This window comes from Polistes fuscatus, unplaced genomic scaffold, assembly GCF_010416935.1.
Source record: "Polistes fuscatus isolate 324 unplaced genomic scaffold, CU_Pfus_HIC Scaffold9, whole genome shotgun sequence".
Taxonomy (NCBI): domain Eukaryota; kingdom Metazoa; phylum Arthropoda; class Insecta; order Hymenoptera; family Vespidae; genus Polistes; species Polistes fuscatus.
The window spans coordinates 8373144-8394084 of NW_025113173.1; the positions used below are offsets into that span (position 1 = coordinate 8373144).

At 33.8% G+C, this 20941-nt stretch overlaps 1 protein-coding gene across 1 annotated transcript; it reads left to right on the forward strand.

The window, feature by feature from the left end:
* Positions 1-3154: 3154 nt before the first annotated feature.
* On the forward strand, positions 3155-4293 carry LOC122525764. The gene is made up of 2 exons (XM_043648690.1): positions 3155-3220; positions 3781-4293. The coding sequence occupies exons 1-2, from the start codon at positions 3155-3157 to the stop codon at positions 4291-4293; spliced, it is 579 nt and encodes a 192-aa protein (XP_043504625.1).
* The last annotated feature ends 16648 nt before the right edge of the window (positions 4294-20941 follow it).

Genomic DNA, 20941 nt, shown 5'->3' on the forward strand with positions numbered 1-20941 from the left:
TTATAGTAAAGAATAAAAAAATTCCATTTACGGTCGGCGACAAGGTTAGCATACCACCTAGAACTTCAAGGGTAATTTTCTGCCACGTTATAAACGCCGATGTTAAAGATGGTTATATTCCGCGAATACAGCTTCCAAAGGGAATTTATGCCGGCGAAGCACTGGTAGAAAACATAGATCGAAAAGCCTATTTCAGACTCATCAATACAACTTCGAGATTTGTTTCACTACAAACTCCAAAATTGGAACTCTTGGCATATAGTATAGGAACTCTTCCAAATTTACCATGTGATTCCTATAAATCCACATCCGAAGTTGATAACTTAAACGAATGCTTGCACAACCTTTATAATATATCCGTATCACCTTGCGCTGATCCAACTGAAACAAGTAAAATTCAAGAATCTCCTAAAACTCCAACCTTCTCCAGACCAGACTTTGTTAGAACACTCCTTCGCCTTGATCACCTAAATACAGAAGAGGCAGAATCTGTTTCCAAATTATTAGACAAAAACGCAGATATTTTTCATCTTCCTGGCGAACCGCTTGGTTGCACCAACCTTTTACAACATCGAATAATTACTACCGATGACATTCCGGTGCACACCAGACAATATAGATTTCCGCCAATACATAACGAAGAAGTAAAGAAACAAACCTCGGAGTTGCTCAACGATGGCATAATAAGACCATCTCTTTCACCTTATAATTCACCCATTTTGATAGTACCGAAAAAGTCTGACTCAAAAGGTAACCCAAAGTGGCGGATGGTGATCGATTATAGGAATCTTAACGAAAAAACGGTAGGAGATGCGTACTCTATACCAAATATTACGGAGATACTTGACCAACTCGGCGCGGCAAAATATTTTTCTACTTTTGACCTGAAATCCGGATTTCATCAAATCGAAATGCATCCGGATGACAGCGCCAAGACAGCCTTCTGGACCCTGCATGGTCATTATGAATTTAATAGAATGCCATTTGGTTTAAAAAACGCTCCAGCAACCTTTCAGAGGTTAATGGACCATGTCTTGACCGGTTTACAAGGCGAAGAAATGTTTGTATATTTGGACGACGTGGTTCTTTACGCGAGATCACTCAATGAGCATCAAGCGAAATTTAATAAACTCGCGCATTGTCTTCGTATAGCAAATCTAAAACTGCAGCCCGATAAATGCGAATTCCTCAGACGAGAAGTAGCTTATTTGGGCCATATTATAGGAGAAAACGGCGTAAAGCCTGATCCAAAAAAATTTAAAGCAGTAAAAGAATTTCCGCGTCCCAACAATATTAAATCAATTCGCCAATTTTTAGGTCTTGCTGGATATTACAGAAGATTTATACCAGCTTTTTTAAAAGTAGCAAAATCTTTAACAGATTTACTTAAAAAGGAGGCTCTATTCAGATGGGAATCCATCCAAGAAAACGCATTTTGCTCACTGCGTGATGCCTTGTGCAAAGAACCAATTTTACAATATCCAAGTTTCTCTTTGCCTTTTAACGTCACAACAGACGCATCCGGTTATGCAATCGGCGCCGTGTTGAGTCAAGGCCCCGTCGGTAAGGATTTACCCATCTCCTATTGCTCGCGAATTTTAAATAAAGCTGAAATGAATTATTCAACTATTGAAAGAGAATTATTGGCAATAGTTTTCGCTACGAATTATTTTAGGCCATATTTGTACGGCCGAGAATTTACCCTCATAACTGATCACAAACCACTAGTTTGGCTAAAGTCGGTAAAAGACCCGACATCAAGATTAGTTAAGTGGAGTCTGAAATTGGCTGAGTATACGTTTAAAATCATTTATAAGCCAGGAACTGCGAATGCTAACGCTGACGCCCTATCACGAAATCAGATAGAAACTAAAAAAGTACTTCCTATAAACACATACGATTCCGACGATAGTACCATTCATTTTGAAACTAAGGACACGATGACGGATAACGAGGACAGTGACCCCGACGTGACAGCTGACGACACAGATGACCTCGACAACACGTCACGTTTAGCAACACCAACACTAGAGGACGAAAATACAGACAGTGAAAACTCTAGTGACTACGAACGACTATACTCTCCACAGACACAACCAAGAACAAACAATAACTTAAATATGATAACAAAAATGTAGGAGTCTCACGAGACTCTCTACAATTAAGGCACGACAATATTGTAATATTTACCGATTTAGATGGCACACCTTGCGATACTGGTGCTAAACTACTAGAACAAACAAAACTTATTCCACATGTAAAAGATTTGACTTTAGCTCGTGCCAAACAACAATCGTTACAAACGATTTATAAATGATTCAAACGCCACGATGTTAAATACATTATTTCTATGTATCTATCTCTCTCTCTCCCTCTCTCTCTCTCTCTCTCTCTCTCTCTCGCATCATTTTATTCATTCACAATTTGTCGGCAGAGGGTTGGTTGGTTTATGCGTATGTGTAGGATACGTACAAAACCTAGATTCACCTATTCAAAACATTTCATAATTTGTACTTTATTCTCTCTCTTGTTTTCTATCTTAAACACATTTATTCTCACGTGAAATCATATTTTTAATCTACGCGTACTTTAAGTGTGTATATGTGTGTGTGTGTGTGTGTGTGTATCGTTCGCGATGCACTTTACGTATATTCATTATTATTTATTAATGTGTATATGTATTATGTATCTTTATTTGTGTATATTACTATATATATATACACATATCGTTTTTAATCGTCTTATGTGTGTGTGTGTTTTATGTATACGTACTGTAATATCATATGCATACGCATGAATACGTATGATGTGTATGTAAGTGTAATTAAATTTATAAATACAAGGACAATGTCCGATGCAATCTAGGCGAGACACGAAATCGTGCTGTATATGTATGTGCGTGTGTGTATATGTGTTTCTATATATCGGCTGCTACACATGTGATAATATGTCTCGCAAAATATTCGTTTAGTTTTTTTGTTTAGTAATATTTTTTTTTCTTTTTTTACACTGTACACTGAAAAAAAGAGAAAATAAGGTTCGCTCTCAGCACTATTTTTTTTCGCTTTTCTTATTTTATTTTTAATTTTTTTATAGAAGAGATGAAAGAAGGAGGAGGAAACTCGTCGAAAAGAAGAAGGATGGAAAGAAGAACATGGGTGATAGTAATAAAAAGTTGCGAATGGTGAATGGTGGTGATATGGTGGTAAATGGTGTAACAGTACGTTTCACTAATCTTATTAACTCGGAAGCCTTATCGTCATAATCTTAGCAAATATACGACGACATTTTCATAATGGAGTTTAGATGTAATTAAATGGTCCTTCTTGTAGGGAAGAGGGGATGATTGATAGGAAGATGTTCTACAAACATTTCTATTTTTACGTTTTATCTATTTTACAACGTAATAATAATATCACGACGAAAAGCAAAATTAATAAAAAATAAAAAAAAAATTATAATAAATGAAAAGAAATAGTAAATACAATTACGTTCAATGTATTAGAAAAAGAAAAGAGAAAAAAAGAATGAAATACGAAATGTAATAATGGTAATAATAATAAGAACAGTAATAATTAAAAATGAACTATTTACTTCATTGTGACATATCTTATTTCATGAAGGTGAAATTTATATATACATTACGTTTTCAATGGTTCAGAGAAACAATTGTCGGGGGTAGATATAAATGACAATAAAGAGAATACATTTTTAAAAAATAGTATAATACTATACAATAATATATTAATATGTAAATAAATATAACAAGCATTATTTTAGGAGATTAACGCAAATTTAGAAATCGCTTTCGAGATCAAAGCCGAAGCCGAGTTAATAGTAGAAAGATTCGAAACAATTAGCGTTCAAAGTACAAATTCACCGCTTGCGAGTTTTACTTCTCATTCGGGCATAGTGACTAACAGTCCGTCCATAGAAAATAATTATAGGATACCAGCAGTGCAGTTGCCTCGGTTCGACGGGCAACACGAAGAATGGCCGAGTTTTGTGGACGCGTTCCTATCGGTGATAGGAAAGAATTCTGATCTTCGGGACATACAAAAGTTTAGCTATCTAAAATCATGTTTATCGGGACCGGCCGCAGAGAAGATACGTGCGCTCGAAATTACCGCAGATAATTATCCCATAGCGTGGAAGACGTTGACCGACTATTACAACGATCCACTAATATTAATTAATAAGCACGTGCAGGCCATTTTGGAAGGCCCTCCGATTAACGATTATTTCCCCGAGTCATTAATCGCCGCGTCCGATGCGTTGAATGCTAATTATTGATCGTTATTAGCAACTAAAAGTCGTTCGTCGATCAGTTTGCCATTTCCGCGCATCTCTCGCGAGTAAATTCGGCTACTCGCCTCCGATAGGAGGAGCAGCGATCTCGAGACACATTACCTACGGTAGAAGAGTTTGTGGTTTCTTTACGCGAGAGAGGAAAGGCGTTATTAATCGCTCAACCAACGGATAGGATTAGAAGAATTGAACATAATGAAGAGAAATCGTCGCCAAAACTTGATAGGAATCATTTTCGTTGGAGGAAGTCGATGCATAACGAGCAGCGTGTTATCAGGCCGCGAGGTACCGACCAAAGAAGACAATCAGTTCAAATATATTCCGCTTGTGCACCTATCTCGTGTGGCATATGTCGCGATAAACATTACACATTAGCTGTTTCTTAAGGCCGAGCCTGAAGAGCGCAAAAAGATCGTGACTGAGGTCCAACTATGTTTAAATTGCTTACAAGCTAGTCATCGTGTTTACGCATGCAGGAGAGGCTGTTGCAGAAAGTGTAACGGCGGGCACCACGAGTTACTGCATCCATAAGGCATCGAAGTGCTGCGTGCACACGTAAAGCTATACTTGCGTTTAATATACTTATCGGAGTGTTGTGAGCTGTTACATTAGGCCGAGCAAGGAGGCATCGGAGTTCAGTATGCACACGTAAGGCTCAATAACTTGCGTTTGTCATATAAGTATCGGAGTGTGAGCTGTTACATTGGGCCGAGCCTGAGGATTGCAGAGGTCCTGTGGTTATGCCAAATTATGTTTGAATTTCTTATAAGCGTGTCATCAAGATTATGTACAAGAAAGGTCATTGCAGAAAGTGCAATGACGGGCATCACGATTTATTGCACCTAGAAGATATCGGAGTGCAATCTGCACACGTAAAGCTCTATCACTCGCATACATCTGCAGTGGTGCACTTGTTAGATTACGGCAGTAGGTTACACGAATAACGTATACTCTTGGAATCGGACTCCGAAGCACACTTCTTAAAAAGCCGGTTCGCGAATCTTCTGCGAATATTCAGACAAGAAATGGATGTACCGATATTAGGATTAAGTCGAATCGAAAATAAATCAGTCAGATGGTGTATTGACTAGGAAAACGCGAACAGAGAATTACGCGGTACAGTTGAAATTTTTGCTACCCACTGTAATTAATCAGTTGCCCTCGCAAAGAAGTCAGCGAGAAGAATTAATTATACCGGCGGAAATCCAATTAGCAGATCTCGAATTTCATGAACTGCAAATATTGACACGATTCTCGGGAGCGAAATCTTTATTTCATTATGGCGTGCAGGTAAGACTATTCAGTTGATTGAAGGCCCAGTGGCGCAAAAAACACTATTAGGATTGCTCGTGATGAACGCAGGGACAACGCGTATTCCACAGAGCGTTAATTGCAATGCCGCTACGTTAGAATTCCACTAACAGTTGGAGAAATTTTAGAAAAGTGAGGAGATAGCGGAGAATAATATTCGACCGCATGAAGAAAGGTTATGCGAAATCCATTCTAGAAACAATACGCGACGAGATGAAACGCGTAGATACATAATAAGATTGCCATTTTAGGAAGAGAATCATCAATTAGGCGATTCTTACGCGAACGTATTGCAAGCATTACATGCGCTGGAACGGTCATTATCGCGCAAGCTAGTATCAAATTGGTCACATAGTCGATTGGAATCTATCAAAATTCTCAAAATGAAAAGGATTACAACGCACGCGAAATTAAACGCTCCATCCGAACTATTTAGGCGTTATTCTTTCTTCGTGAAACTAATGCGGATAATAATTTATTGCGTCAGGTTCGCATACAACTCTCACAATCCAAAGGAAAAAGAAACGTGGACGAATTAAAAAAAAAAAAAGGGAAAACGGAATTAATTATGATTAAATTTGTACTAAATCCAGAGAAGAGGTTTGCGCGTCGTTTTACGTATTTAATCCTTTTCATAAATAGTTTGGGAATACTAAGAGTTAGAGATAGACTAGCAAGGAGCAAGTTGCCATACGAGTACGAACGCGATAATATTTTTATCAGTCTTACATAGATTTATGGCACGCCGTGTTAAATGTTTGGATATATATTCCGACAACTCGATTAAGTTTGTAGATTCCGCAAATGAATTAAAGGCGGCGGTAAAATCATTTAAAAACGATCTAATACGAATTATCGGCGATACTTTATTAGGATACGAAGCGTTATTAATCTATGTTTTAGAAATGGAGGCAATCCTTAATTCCCGTCCTATCACCCCTCTGTCTAATGATTCAAATGATCTTCGTGCTCTCACACCTGGCCATTTTTTAATTGGTGACTCATTTACGAGTTTACCAGAAAATGATTATCGGGATATACCATCTGGACGTCTATCACAATGGCAACATGTCCCACAGATGAAACAACATTTTGGAATCGTTGGAACAAGGAATATTTAAATGAACAGACAGTTAAAAAAAAGTGGCACACAAGTACAACCGATGACATTAGCCCAGGTACTTTAGTCATTCTCCGCGAAGATAACTCTCCACCTCTTAAATAGCCTTTAGGACGCGTTACGGAAGTACATAAAGGTTCCGGCGGTATAGCACGCGTGGTAATTGTGAAAACCGCTAACGGTCTTTTAAAACGCGGTATTAAACGTCTTTCTCCTTTGTCGTAAGATGCATAAAAATTTTGAATTTAGATTTAGTAGAAGTAATTATTATTTATGTTTAATACATCTGTCATATCTTGTTATTTGAATGTACGTATTTGAATGTATGTATTTGATAATGTATATGTAAGTGTGTGTGTAGCATGTTGAACGGTGCCCGTTCAAGGGGGGCGGTATGTTGCGTAATCATACGCAAGCGAGTGAGTGAGAATCATCTGGACGTTTTGAGACGTATCGACGCGTGCCGAGATATAGTGACAAAGAAACATCTTAGTTACGGTGTAACAAAGGAGCGCAGCGAGCTCCTTGCAGGGCGCTTTCGTTCTTCTAGCACGCGTTTTCCAACATTTCTATTAGTCCAATCATATGCATCGACAGCTACGTTATCTAGCTTTTCGGTAATTGGCCCGCGCGTTGCATTGTCCCTTTCTATATAAGCCGCGAGCTTTCACGCTTAAATGCTATTCTACTACGAGACCTGCTTGCGATAGCTTCGAAGAGAACTACACTCCTGCGCTACTATTACATCGGCGGAACAAAGGAACAAGAGAAGAAGGCCACGTGGTCAGAATTATATTATGCCTTTGGATTAACATCATCAGCGATAGCTGCTGATAGGCAAGCCAGCGACACGTCAGCATCAACTGTATTTCAACCAAGGTTTTTATGCCGAAAGGCTTTTCCCTGCAACGAGCCAAATAAATCGTACTTATTAGTACTGACTGGGCTCAAAAAATATATTTTAATTTATTTTCACCTTCCCTCATTCCTCATAAATAAACGATTCCTAACATCCATCTATAGGTGCATCTACAACGACAAGAAAACCACCGGAGTACCGATACAAGGCGTCGGTCGTTCAACATAACACATCTGCCAATTTCGCGTAACAGGCAATATAGCACAAATTGCCAATTTCGCGTAAAAAGCCACATAACACAACTGCTAATTTCGCGTAACAGGCCAAATACCACAACTGCTTATTCTGCGTAACAGGCCATATAACACAAAACCAAATTTCGCGTTACAGGCCATATAACACAACTGCCATTTTCGTGAAACAAGTTATAAAATAAAACTCCAAATTTCGCGTAAATAGCAATATAACTTATCTATCAATTTCGCGTAACAGGCTATATAACACAACTGCAAATTCCTCGTAACAGACTATATATTACAACTGTTAATTTCGCGTAACAGGCTATATAACACAACTGCTTATTTCGCGTAACAGGCAATATAACACAACACCAAATTTTGCGTTACAGGCTATATTACACAACTGTCAATTTCGCGTAACAGGATATTTAATATATCTGTCAATTTCCCGTTACAGGTCATATACCACAACTGCCAATTCCCCGTAACAGGCTATATAACACAATTGCCAATTTTGTGTAACAGGCTATAGAACACAACTGCTAATTCTGCGTTGCAGTCCATATAACACAACTGCCAATTTCGCGTATCAGGCTATATAACAAAACACCAAATTTCGCGTAACAGGTCATATAATACAACTCCAAATTTCGCGTAAAATGCTATATAACACAACTATCAATTTCGCGTAACAGGCTATATAACACAACTGCCAATTTCGCGTAACAGGCTATATAACACAACTACCAATTTCGTGTAACAGGCCATATAACACAACTGATAATTCCGCGTAACAAGCCATATAACACAACTGCAAATTTCCCGTAATAGGCCATATAATAAAACTACTTATTGCGCTTTGCGGGCTATATATTATAACTGCTAGTTTTACGTAAAAAGCCATATAATACAAATGCCAATTTCGCGTAACAGGCAATATATTAAAACTGCAAATTCCTCGTAACATTCTATATATTACAACTTGCAGATTCGCGTATAAAGCTATATAATACAACTGCAAATTTAGCGTAAAAAGCCACATAATACAACTGCTAATTTCGCGTAACTGGCAATATAATACAAATACCAATTTCGCGTAAATTGTCATATATTAGAACTGCTAATTCCTCGTAGCAGGCTATATATTACAACTTGCAATTTCGCGTGAAAGGCCATAACATACAATTGCAAATTAAGCGTAGCAGGTCATATTATAAAACTGCAAATTGCGTTTAGCATTCTATAGAATATTTCGCGTAACAGACTGGATAATACAACTGTCATTTTTGCGTAACAGGCCATATATTACAACTGCTAATTGCGCTTAGCAGTTTATATAAACTGCCAATTTCACGTAACAGGTTGTAATATACAACTGACAATTGCGCTTAAGAGGCCATTCAATGCAACTGCCGATTTTGCGTAAAAGGCCAGATAATACATCTGTTAATTTCGCGTATAAGGTCATATATATCAACTGCTAACTGCGGTTTGCTGGCTATATATTACAATTATCAATTTTGCGTAACAGGACATATATTATAACTGCCAATTCGCGTAACAGGCCATATTATAAAACTGCCAATTAAACTTAACAGGCCATATAATACAACTGCAAATTGCGCTTTGCTGGCTATATAGTACAACTGCTAATTTCGCGTTACAGGCCATATAACACAACTGTCAATTTCGCGTAATAAGCCATATAATACAACTGCCAATTTCGCGTAACAGGCCATAATATACAACTGAAAATTGCGCTTAACAGGCCATTCAATACAACTGCCAATTTCGCGTTACAGGCCATATATCGCAAATTAAAATTTAGCGTAACAGGACATGTATTAAAACTACCAATTCTGTGTAATAGGTTATTTAATACAAGTGGCAATTTCGCGTAGCAGGCCAGATAATACAACAGCTTATTGCGCTTTGCAGGATATATATTACAACTGCCAATTTCGCGTAACAAGATATATATTTCTACAGCAAATTCCGTGTAACAGATTATTTAATACAAGTGGCAATTTCGCGTAACAACCCAGAAAATACAACTGTAATTTTCGCGTAACAGGCTATATAATACAACTTGCAATTTGGCGTAACAGGCCATATATTACAACTGCAAATTCCTCGCAACAGGCTATATAATAAAACTTGCAATTTCGTGTGACAGGCCATAACATACATTTGCAAATTAAGCGTAGGAGGCCATACTATACAACTGCTAATTGCGCTTGGCATTCTATTTATTACAACTTCTAATTTCGCGTATCAAGCTATATTATACAACTTCCAATTGCGCTTAGTATGGCATATAATGAAACTGCTAATTACGCGTCAAAAGCTGTATATTAAAACTGCAAATTTCGCGTAACAGGAAATGTATTAAAACTGCCGATTCCGCGTAACAGGCCATATAATACAACTGCCAATTTGGCGTTGCAGGACATATAATACAACTGCAAATTTGGCGTAGCAGGGCATATAATACAACTGGCAATTTCGCGTAACAGGCCATATATTACAACTATTATAATATATATGGATTGATTGAAAATATCTTTCCATTCATTCTTTTGTAAAATAAACAAATATTATTATTAGTAGCTTATCTACATACACTTCCAATCTTCCCTCTTTTTTATCTTGTCACGCTATAAATGTATATATATATTTATATAAATTTAAATAAAAAATATTAGAATGAGAATATAATAATAAAAAAAAATAATCTTCATACAATAGGTAATATTATCGATCATCAAGAAAGGAAGAGAAACCAGTTTCTTTATCAATTATATTCTATGTAAAAATAAAATTAATAATGATAATACTATTAATGTAATAATAATAACATTAATTATAAAATAATCTAGGAAAATTAAAAAGTAAAAAGAAAAATTATTAATTATAATAAAAATAATAATAATATGTTATCATTGTGATAGGTAATCTGCAATTAATTATAAAAATATGGAGAATTTAGCATGAAAGAATGGAAACGTATTGTGCAACATGAATTTATTTTTACTGCTTTGAAATTATACTTCTTTTTCAATACTAGATAACGAGCGTAGTTTTACGAGGATATCCTTCAGAATTCGTGAGACACTCAACGTACTTACAGTTTATGTACCATTTATAAAGATTATAGATTCTTAGCGCATATTCGAAATACGCGGCTTAATCATTTCGAAAATATTGAAAATAAGGAAATTTTCTTAACGTGCCTCCACACTTTTTAAACCGTTGCTAAGTACGTCCCTTAGGGCCTATTAAACAAAGCACTCGTCCCATTCTTCCATTGGACGCCTACGACGACACATATTAGATAAGCAACAAAGAATTTACAGAGAAAGCGACGAACAAAGCGATTTAAGCTAGAAGCGAAATAAGAAAAGTATAAGTATTCCTTATACTTAAATAAACGAGGTGAACCTTTTTGTTGAATCCGTATGCAAGCGAAGCGAGCAAAAGGTGAGATACGTGGTTAATCTTTTGTTAAAACCGCAATTCCTTATTATATTTAATTTATCAACCAGAGCTTTTATGCTACAAGGCTTTTTCCTTACGAGCCAATATAGTATTTTACTTTCTATTGATTTACCCAAGTTTTTTCTTTTTTCTTATTTGCTGTTTTATTTTATTAATTTCCAAAGTTATACTTTGTTGCTGCGTCTGGGAAAATGTAATGGGAGTGATATTTTTTTGATCGACACTACGAAGTTTATATAAGTATTTACGAATCGCGGCAAAGCGAATTTTAATTTACGAAAGTCATCTTTTCTCTTCTTCTTCTTTTTTCTTCTTTTTTATCAAATGGGTCACCCATCAAAGTACTAATAGTACTCAGCGCTGTTTGACTTAAATAATCGAGCGGGAAGTAGTTCTTTCACCGCGCAATGGCCAATGACGCATAATGTATTTGGATATATCCCCATTATATTTAGTGTGAACTTATATCTATTTTAAAAAATTTTTTTTTTTTCTCTCTTATATATATAATATGTTTGTAATCCGTAATTTGTTGAGAGTAAGAACCACAATTAGATTCGTCTAAATATAAGAGTAATTTATTTAAACATAATACATTAGATTAACAATTTTACAATATTTACACGTGGTCAACTGACCTAAAAATAATAGAATCAAAAATTAAAAGCTCATGCTCCTATTTCTCTATTAATCGATGCCAATCTTAATACGTTTTTTAATAAAATTTAATTTACAAGATTTTCCTACTAAACTTCTAAAACGCTCTTGCCAGATTTCAAGACTCTCACTCCTGCAAGATTTTAAACACAAGCCGTCACTCCTGCTAGCCTTTGTTTCCCCAATATATGGCGCCACATTCAAACAGCAAATCACTCAATGCACCGGCACATGCATACAAAGCTTACATCTTCCCCACCCCCGGGCCGTTTAATTTTCTTGCAAAGACAAATTAGGTTTGAAATTTCTAAAAGCAGTCAGCCTCGGGTATGAGCTTCGTAACATGGTATAGACCTAATGCTTTTCTTTTACGTCCGGAATTTATTTCAAATATCGAATCTGAGATTTTCCTTTGTATTTTAAAGGGACCAACTCTTATCTCGTCCATTTTTTTCCTGTTTAATTTATTTCCATTAGTTATATACACCATGTCATATATTTTAAAATTATGATCTATTCTTTTTTATCAAATAGGGTTTTATTATATATGTGTGATCTTTTTGATCGGAGCAGTGCTATATAGCGATCGTATTCTAAATTATTAGAATTTTTGTTTGTGTCTTTTAATTCCGGAGGAAGTAAATCCGTAGACTTACCGCTCTTCAGATAAATAGGCGAAAATCCTGTTACAGTATGGACTGTATTATTGTATGCTTTCACGCATTCTTCCGCGATCTTCGACCAAGCCTTCTTTTATCACCACTATTAAGCATACATCTTATTTTATTTATCGAAGTTTGGTTCAATCTCTCATTCACTCCATTTGAAAAGGGTGCATCTACTGCTGTGTGAATTAGATCAATATTTCTCTCCTTGAGGTAGTTTTTTTTATTCTTTTGAGTTGATCGCTGGATATTGATCTGCTAGTAATATTTCAATCTTACTTTCCTTAGGAGTCTTATTGATTAATTTTATGAAGTCTTTGGCTGCTTGATCTTTAGAGCATACGATATAAGCAAATCTGGTGAAATGGTCCACCAGTAAATGTAAGTATCTTTTCGTTGATCTCTGTCCACCGAAGCCACCAATTGTATCCACTGATATTATTTGAAACGGTTTTTCTGCTGGACCCAAGTGTGACATCAATCCAAATCTCTTATTTAGTCTCGTTTTATTTTTTATGCAAATTTCGCAGCTTTTGCAAATCAATTTTATATTAGTCGACAAATTTGGTGCTGTGTAAAATGGTCTCATTTTTGCTTCTAATTGGTTTATTCCAATATGGCAAAATTCTTCATGGATTTTTTTTATTATTATTTTACTATATTCTTCGCTTTGGACTATTTTATTTCTTTTCTTTTTATCTTGTTTATAATAGATATTATTTTCCATGATAAGATATTTCTTATCTTTTAAACTTGTGTTCTATTGTTGATCAATTACTATATCATTCAGGTTTATGATATTGACTGTTTTTAACTTGTCTTCGTCCTTTTCATCGTGCTCATAGACAGGATTTCTGCTAAGACAGTCGGCTTCGGTGTTTTCTTTTCCAGGATTATATATGATTTTGCAATTATATTGCGATATATAGTGTGCCGTTTCTCCTAATTCATCATCTGTTCTATTTTTTATATTTAGATATTCCAACGGTTTATGGTCTGTGTAAATCGTAAATGTGTTTCCAATCAGCCAATGTTGCCAAAATTTTAAACTTTTTTTATAGCTAAGCATTCTAGAAAGATTGCTTTCTTTTGTTTCTGTGACTTACTCAATTTTTTTGAAAAATAGGCTACTGGCTTCTGTGTGCTATCTTTTTGTGACTGTTTTAATATGGCTTCTATACCGTTGATACTCGCTTCTGTGTATATAAACGTTGGAGCTTTTTGATTATAAATAGCTAGGATTGGCTTTGAGCATAAATACTATTTGACTTTATTGAAAGCAGCATCACAATCATTCGACCAACTAAAACTTATATTTTTCCTGAGTAGATTATGTAAAGTTCGAGTAATACTGAGATCGTAGGGATGTATCTTCTGTAAAAATTGACTTTACCTAGAAATTGTCTGATGTTTTTCCTGTTTTTTGGTACCGGAAATTCTATTATGGATTTTAAATTATCTTTTAAAGGGGTTACGGTATTCTCTGTAATACAGTGACCTAAATATTTCACTGAATTGGCTGCAAATCTGCATTTTGTAAGTTTAAGTCTAAATCCTTCTTCTACAATAGCGTCCAATAATTGTTTTCAATGATTAACATGTTCTTCGAACATCTTTGAGAAAATCAGTATATCGTCTATGTAATTCACGACAAAGTTTGATAGGTTGTGTTTTCTAATTATATTTACTAAGATTCTCTGGAAAATTGCTGGAGATATTTTTAATCTAAACGGTAAAACCGTCCATTGGTAATGACCTTCTAGTGTCGCAAACCTAGTTTTTTCTCTATCTCGAACTTTCAATGGTATGGACCAGAAGGCTGAATTTATATTGAGTGTTGTGAAGAACTTGCAATATACGGTCTTTACCACTAGATCTTCAATCAGGAGAAACGGTTGAAATTGAGGCACTATCAGTTTATTCAGATCTTTAAAATCAACGAACAGTCTACTTTTTCTTCCTTCCTTCCTTTTATAAGCTAGTGGACAACATGGGAAAATAATTTTTTTCAAACATTCGCAGATAGAGGTTGGTCATCGGTTACTAATGCTTTAAATTACAAGTATCTCACTGGTTCAATCCTAGAGTATGCAGTAAAAAAAGAACACTTACTACTGGAAATAAATAAAAAAATGGATAATAGAACGTCAGGGGATTTGATTGCTGACGGACTACCAACATTTGTAAGAAACATATTTGACAGACAAGATACTAATAATTCTGTTGATTTATTTAGTGAGCAAAGGAAATATTAAAATATTAGTGGGACAAATTTAAAAAAATAAATGAAAATAGACCAAAAATAATAAAACCTGAAACGAATCAGACTTTGAAACATTTTTGCCGTATTGGAATGAACCAATTAGAAGCAAAAATAAGACCATTTTATACAGCACCAAATTTGTCGACTAATATAAAATTGATTTGCAAAAGCTGCGAAATTTGCATAAAAAATAAAACGAGACTAAATAAGAGATTTGGATTGATGTCACACTTGGGTCCAGCAGAAAAACCGTTTCAAATAATATCAGTGGATACAATTGGTGGCTTCGGTGGACAGAGATCAACGAAAAGATACTTACATTTACTGGTGGACCATTTCACCAGATTTGCTTATATCGTATGCTCTAAAGATCAAGCAGCCAAAGACTTCATAAAATTAATCAATAAGACTCCTAAGGAAAGTAAGATTGAAATATTACTAGCAGATCAATATCCAGCGATCAACTCAAAAGAATAAAAAAAACTACCTCAAGGAGAGAAATATTGATCTAATTCACACAGCAGTAGATGCACCCTTTTCAAATGGAGTGAATGAGAGATTGAACCAAACTTCGATAAATAAAATAAGATGTATGCTTAATAGTGGTGATAAAAAGAAGGCTTGGTCGAAGATCGCGGAAGAATGCGTGAAAGCATACAATAATACAGTCCATACTGTAACAGGATTTTCGCCTATTTATCTGAAGAGCGGTAAGTCTACGGATTTACTTCCTCCGGAATTAAAAGACACAAACAAAAATTCTAATAATTTAGAATACGATCGCTATATAGCACTGCTCCGATCAAAAAGATCACACATATATAATAAAACCCTATTTGATAAAAAAGAATAGATCATAATTTTAAAATATATGACATGGTGTATATAACTAATGGAAATAAATTAAACAGGAAAAAAATGGACGAGATAAGAGTTGGTCCCTTTAAAATACAAAGGAAAATCTCAGATTCGATATTTGAAATAAATTCCGGACGTAAAAGAAAAGCATTAGGTCTATACCATGTTACGAAGCTCATACCCGAGGCTGACTGCTTTTAGAAATTTCAAACCTAATTTGTCTTTGCAAGAAAATTAAACGGCCCGGGGGTGGGGAAGATGTAAGCTTTGTATGCATGTGCCGGTGCATTGAGTGATTTGCTGTTTGAATGTGGCGCCATATATTGGGGAAACAAAGGCTAGCAGGAGTGACGGCTTGTGTTTAAAATCTTGCAGGAGTGAGAGTCTTGAAATCTGGCAAGAGCGTTTTAGAAGTTTAGTAGAAAAGTCTTGTAAATTAAATTTAATTTAAAACGCATTAAGATTGGCATCTACTAATAGAGAAACGGGAGCATGAACTTTTAATTGTTTATTCGTTTATTTTAGGTTAGTTGATCACGTGTTAATATTGTAAAATTATTAACCTAACCTATTATGTTTAAATAAATAACTCTTATTTTAGACGAATCTAATTGAGGTTCTTACTCTCAACAAATTACGGATTACAAACATATTATATATATTTATATAAAATTAAATAACTTTAATAAATAAATGAGAATAAAAATATAATAGTAAAAGAAAAATAATCTTCTTCCATTAGAAAATATTATCGATCATCAAGCAGGGAAAAGGAACAGGTTTCTTTATCAACTATATTCTATGTAAAAATAAAATTAATAATGATAATACTATTAATGTAATAATAATAACATTAATTATAAAATAATCTAGGAAAATTAAAAAGTAAAAAGAAAAATTATTAATTATAATAAAATAATAATATGTTATCATTGTGATAGGTAATCTGCAATTAATTATAAAAATATGGAGAATTTAGCATGAAAGAATGGAAACGTATTGTGCAACATGAATTTATTTTTACTGCTTTGAAATTATACTTCTTTTTCAATACTAGATAACGAGCGTAGTTTTACGAGGATATCCTTCAGAATTCGTGAGACACTCAACGTACTTACAGTTTATGTACCATTTATAAAGATTATAGATTCTTAGCGCATATTCGAAATACGCGGCTTAATCATTTCGAAAATATTGAAAATAAGGAAATTTTCTTAACGTGCCTCCACACTTTTTAAACCGTTGCTAAGTACGTCCCTTAGGGCCTATTAAACAAAGCACTCGTCCCATTCTTCCATTGGACGCCTACGACGACACATATTAGATAAGCAACAAAGAATTTACAGAGAAAGCGACGAACAAAGCGATTTAAGCTAGAAGCGAAATAAGAAAAGTATAAGTATTCCTTATACTTCCATAAACGATGTGAACCTTTTTGTTGAATCCGTATACAAGCGAAGGGTGCAAGAGGTGAGACTCGTGTTTAATTTTTTGTTAAAACCGCAATTCCTTATTATGTTTAATTTATCAACTAGAGCTTTTGCTACAAGGCTTTTTCCTTACGAGCCAATATAGTATTATATTTTATATTGATTTAACCAAGAGTGTTTCTTTTTTCTTATTTGTTGTTTTATATTATTAATTTTTAATAATTATATTTTATTTAAATTGTATTTAATATCTATATTTTTTTAAAATTTTTATTTTAGTGAAATTTTATGTTATTTACAAATGTAGAGTATATATTGGCATTCGGGAAAATTGTAGTTATTTCATATTGAATACACTGAAGATGGAGAAGTTAATGTTACGTGGCTTAAGTTTTCAGATTCACTAGAGATTTGAAAGAAAATCGTACAAATAGTTGCTAGACACGTTGCGATTTAAATTAATAAAACAATAGTGCCGATCGGACGTAGATCTTCCACTATTCTCCTTAGCAAAAATACAAAAATTAAGATTAAGCGGTCACATTTATATATCGTTTAAATTTAATTATTTATTAATAATTATTGAAAATTTATTTATTTTATTTTAATTTTGGAGTTATTATTAAACTATAATATCTTGCAGCTTTTTATTGACCAGGATCAGTATACATTTAAATTTCTGTTTTAGTTTTCAATATGCCTAAAACTAATGCAGAGATATGTAGAGATTATTGTCTTCGTAGGAAAAGGAAAAAGAAAAATATGGAAAATAATGAGGAAAATAAGGAAAACATAATGCACACTAATGCCAATCGTTGTAGGGTTCTTGGCTGCGAAGAAAAATTATTCAAAAAGGTTATGAATTGCCTGCGAATGAAATTTTATGTACTCCGTCAACTTCCTATTTATTTTGAGAACCATCGGCTAAACCTGTGATTACCGGTACAAATTTAAATAATTTAAATTTTCCAGCAATAACTAATATTATTGATAATTATTTATTTTTTTTGGGGTTTTTATGTTTTCAAGTTATTTGAAATTACTTACATTTATTTTATTTAACATTTATTTTACATTTATTTCTTCAAGAAATCCAATTTTCTGCGAATGGAACTTTATGAGCCCCATCGACTTCGAATTTACTAGTGACTTCTGAACTATTTTCTCAGCCTATAAATAACGGTAAAAATTTATACAATTTAAATTTCACAACAATAACTAATAATACTGCTAATTATTATTTTTGAACTTATACTTCTTTTCTGTACGTTCGGAAATTTGGTCTTTATTTTTTACTTTTACTTCTTCAAGATGCATCGTTGTATACTGCAAAAGACGACTATCACAACTATATTACTGTGCAAGCTGATGTGCATATGGAAAATTCTTCTATGCCGTGTCATCATCGTATAACATCAAAAAACATTAAATTAACAAACATTGAGCAAAGTTCACGATCTCAAACACGAAATAATCAATATTTAGCTGATGCTTCGATTAAACATGTATTGTCTAATCGAGACATTGTACCGGATGAAGAACGCAATTCGTTAAACCAAGACACAATCATGGATCAGGAATTACCTCAATCAGATTTACCCTCTATTTATTTTAACTCTTCAGACTAGTTAGTAATTATTCATTTCACTGGCGAGCAAATTGATATGGATTTAGATCCTTCTTTACCATATAGCAATTATCATCAATTTAAAAGAGCTCATAAGGAATTTAAAATTAAATTCTTGGGCAATTCATTTGGACATCCATGCTCAGTATGTGACAGATTGTGGTTTAAAAAGGATTTAAAAAAGCCATTTATTGAACATAAGGTTATTCTAATACAATTTATACCTAATGTACCAATGGAAAATATTAAGCTTTGTAATACATGCATACAAGCTTTAAACATGAAGAATATTCCTCTAATATCAACAAATAACGGCTTCAAATATCCAGATGTACCTTAGCATATACTACCTTTATATTTAGTTTTTGAAATATTAATTTCGCCTCGTCTTTCTTGTATGCAGATCAGACGTCTGAAACATGTGAATGGTAAATACGCCAGTTATGGTCAATTAATTAACCTGCCCGTTTCAGTTAATACAATGGTCATATCTGTTCAAAGAAATATAGATAACGATTATTGTATAAATGTACATATTAAACGTAAGAAATTGATCGATCTAGTTACTTACATGGTATTGTTAACAAGCGTACATTTAATGCTTGGCTACAATTTTTAATACCGTCTTCATTGTATAGAATTTACGATATTAAAATTGATGGTTAATATTTTATTGATAATCAAGTTCACGACAAAGTTGGACAAAATGATGTCAGCAAACACAATCCTGTAGAAGAGAGTCTTACGGTGCACCAACCGATATTAATGTAGGATGAAAAACAATATTTACGTATTGCACCTGGCGAAGAAAATTTACCTCAAAGGTTATTAATTGACGAATTTTTTTATTTCTTATTTCTTATTTAATTTTTTATTTCTTATTTTATTTCTTATTTTAAATAAACTCTTCTTCTTTATGTATAAATAAATAAGATTATACTTATTTTTTCTGCAGTTATTTTTGAGGTTGTTGATGCTATATTCATTTTGTTACGCCAAAGAAGTATAACTTCTGACGTGCGTACATAAGTACACACACCAGTCTTTTATTATTATGAACTTTACTACGCATTAACATTTCTTATAATACAACTGATTTTAAAAAAAACATGCTTTGCTGAAAGATGATCTGTAGACCGCTAACATAAATTACACTTAGATTTGCACACTCCTTTCAAAACATTCAATACACTGTAAATATTTTTATTTAAAAAAAAATAGCTTGGCATACAAAGATGCTTAAGTTTTGCTTGCGCTAATGCCTTTTGTATTATTATGCCCCTTGCTACGCATTCATTTTTCTTTTATTACTACCGATTTTCAAACAAACTTCCATTTCTATAAGATGATCTGATAGACCGCAATATAAATCTCACATAGATATGTACACTCTTTTCAATAAATTCTAAACACGGTTAAAAATTTTTAATTTTTAAAACAATGGCTTTTCATAAAAAGATGCTTATATACTGCTTGCACTTATGACTTTTGTATTATTATGCATTTTAATACGCATTCACATTTGTTATTGTACAACTGATTTTTAAAAACAGTTTCATTGCTAAATGGCTTTAAGACATACCAATAAGCAACTCTTATGATCTACTCGACGAATTAGCAGAAACTCAAATCACAGCAGGAAATGCAGTAGAAGAAATAAAAGCAGTAGAGCTACCACCAATTTACATCGACGCAGAAATCGTCGACCCTCTGCTCTAGTTACTGGATAAAACAACTGGTAAATACAATTATGTAATAAAACAACTTAAGGACAATCAAGTGAAAATACAAACTACCACACAAGATACGTTATAAAAGGTAATAAATGCACTAAAAATTAAAATCGCGGGATACCTCACATATCAAAAATAAAACGAGAAAAGCTATAAAATCGTTATTTGAGGACTTTATCCCAAATCCAACAAGCTAAAATAACAAATGAATTAAACAAAATTAGCCAAAGATAAGATCAATGAATAATATAATATAATAAAATTTTTTCGATACCAAACAGCAGCTACCTTTATTTTTTATCTAACTAGCTTCTCATTATAATAACAAAGATATATACAAGTTAATACCCTGCCTAATACAATAATTAAAGTA

What these genes read in the sequence shown, in the direction of transcription:
- LOC122525764 (XM_043648690.1), top strand. Translation starts at nt 3,155, where the DNA reads ATGGGTGATAGTAATAAAAAGTTGCGAATGGTGAATGGTGGTGATATG. An exon ending in TGGTGGTAAATGGTGTAACA is followed by an intron (nt 3,221 to 3,780) that starts GTACGTTTCACT and finishes GCATTATTTTAG; the next exon opens with GAGATTAACGCAAATTTAGA.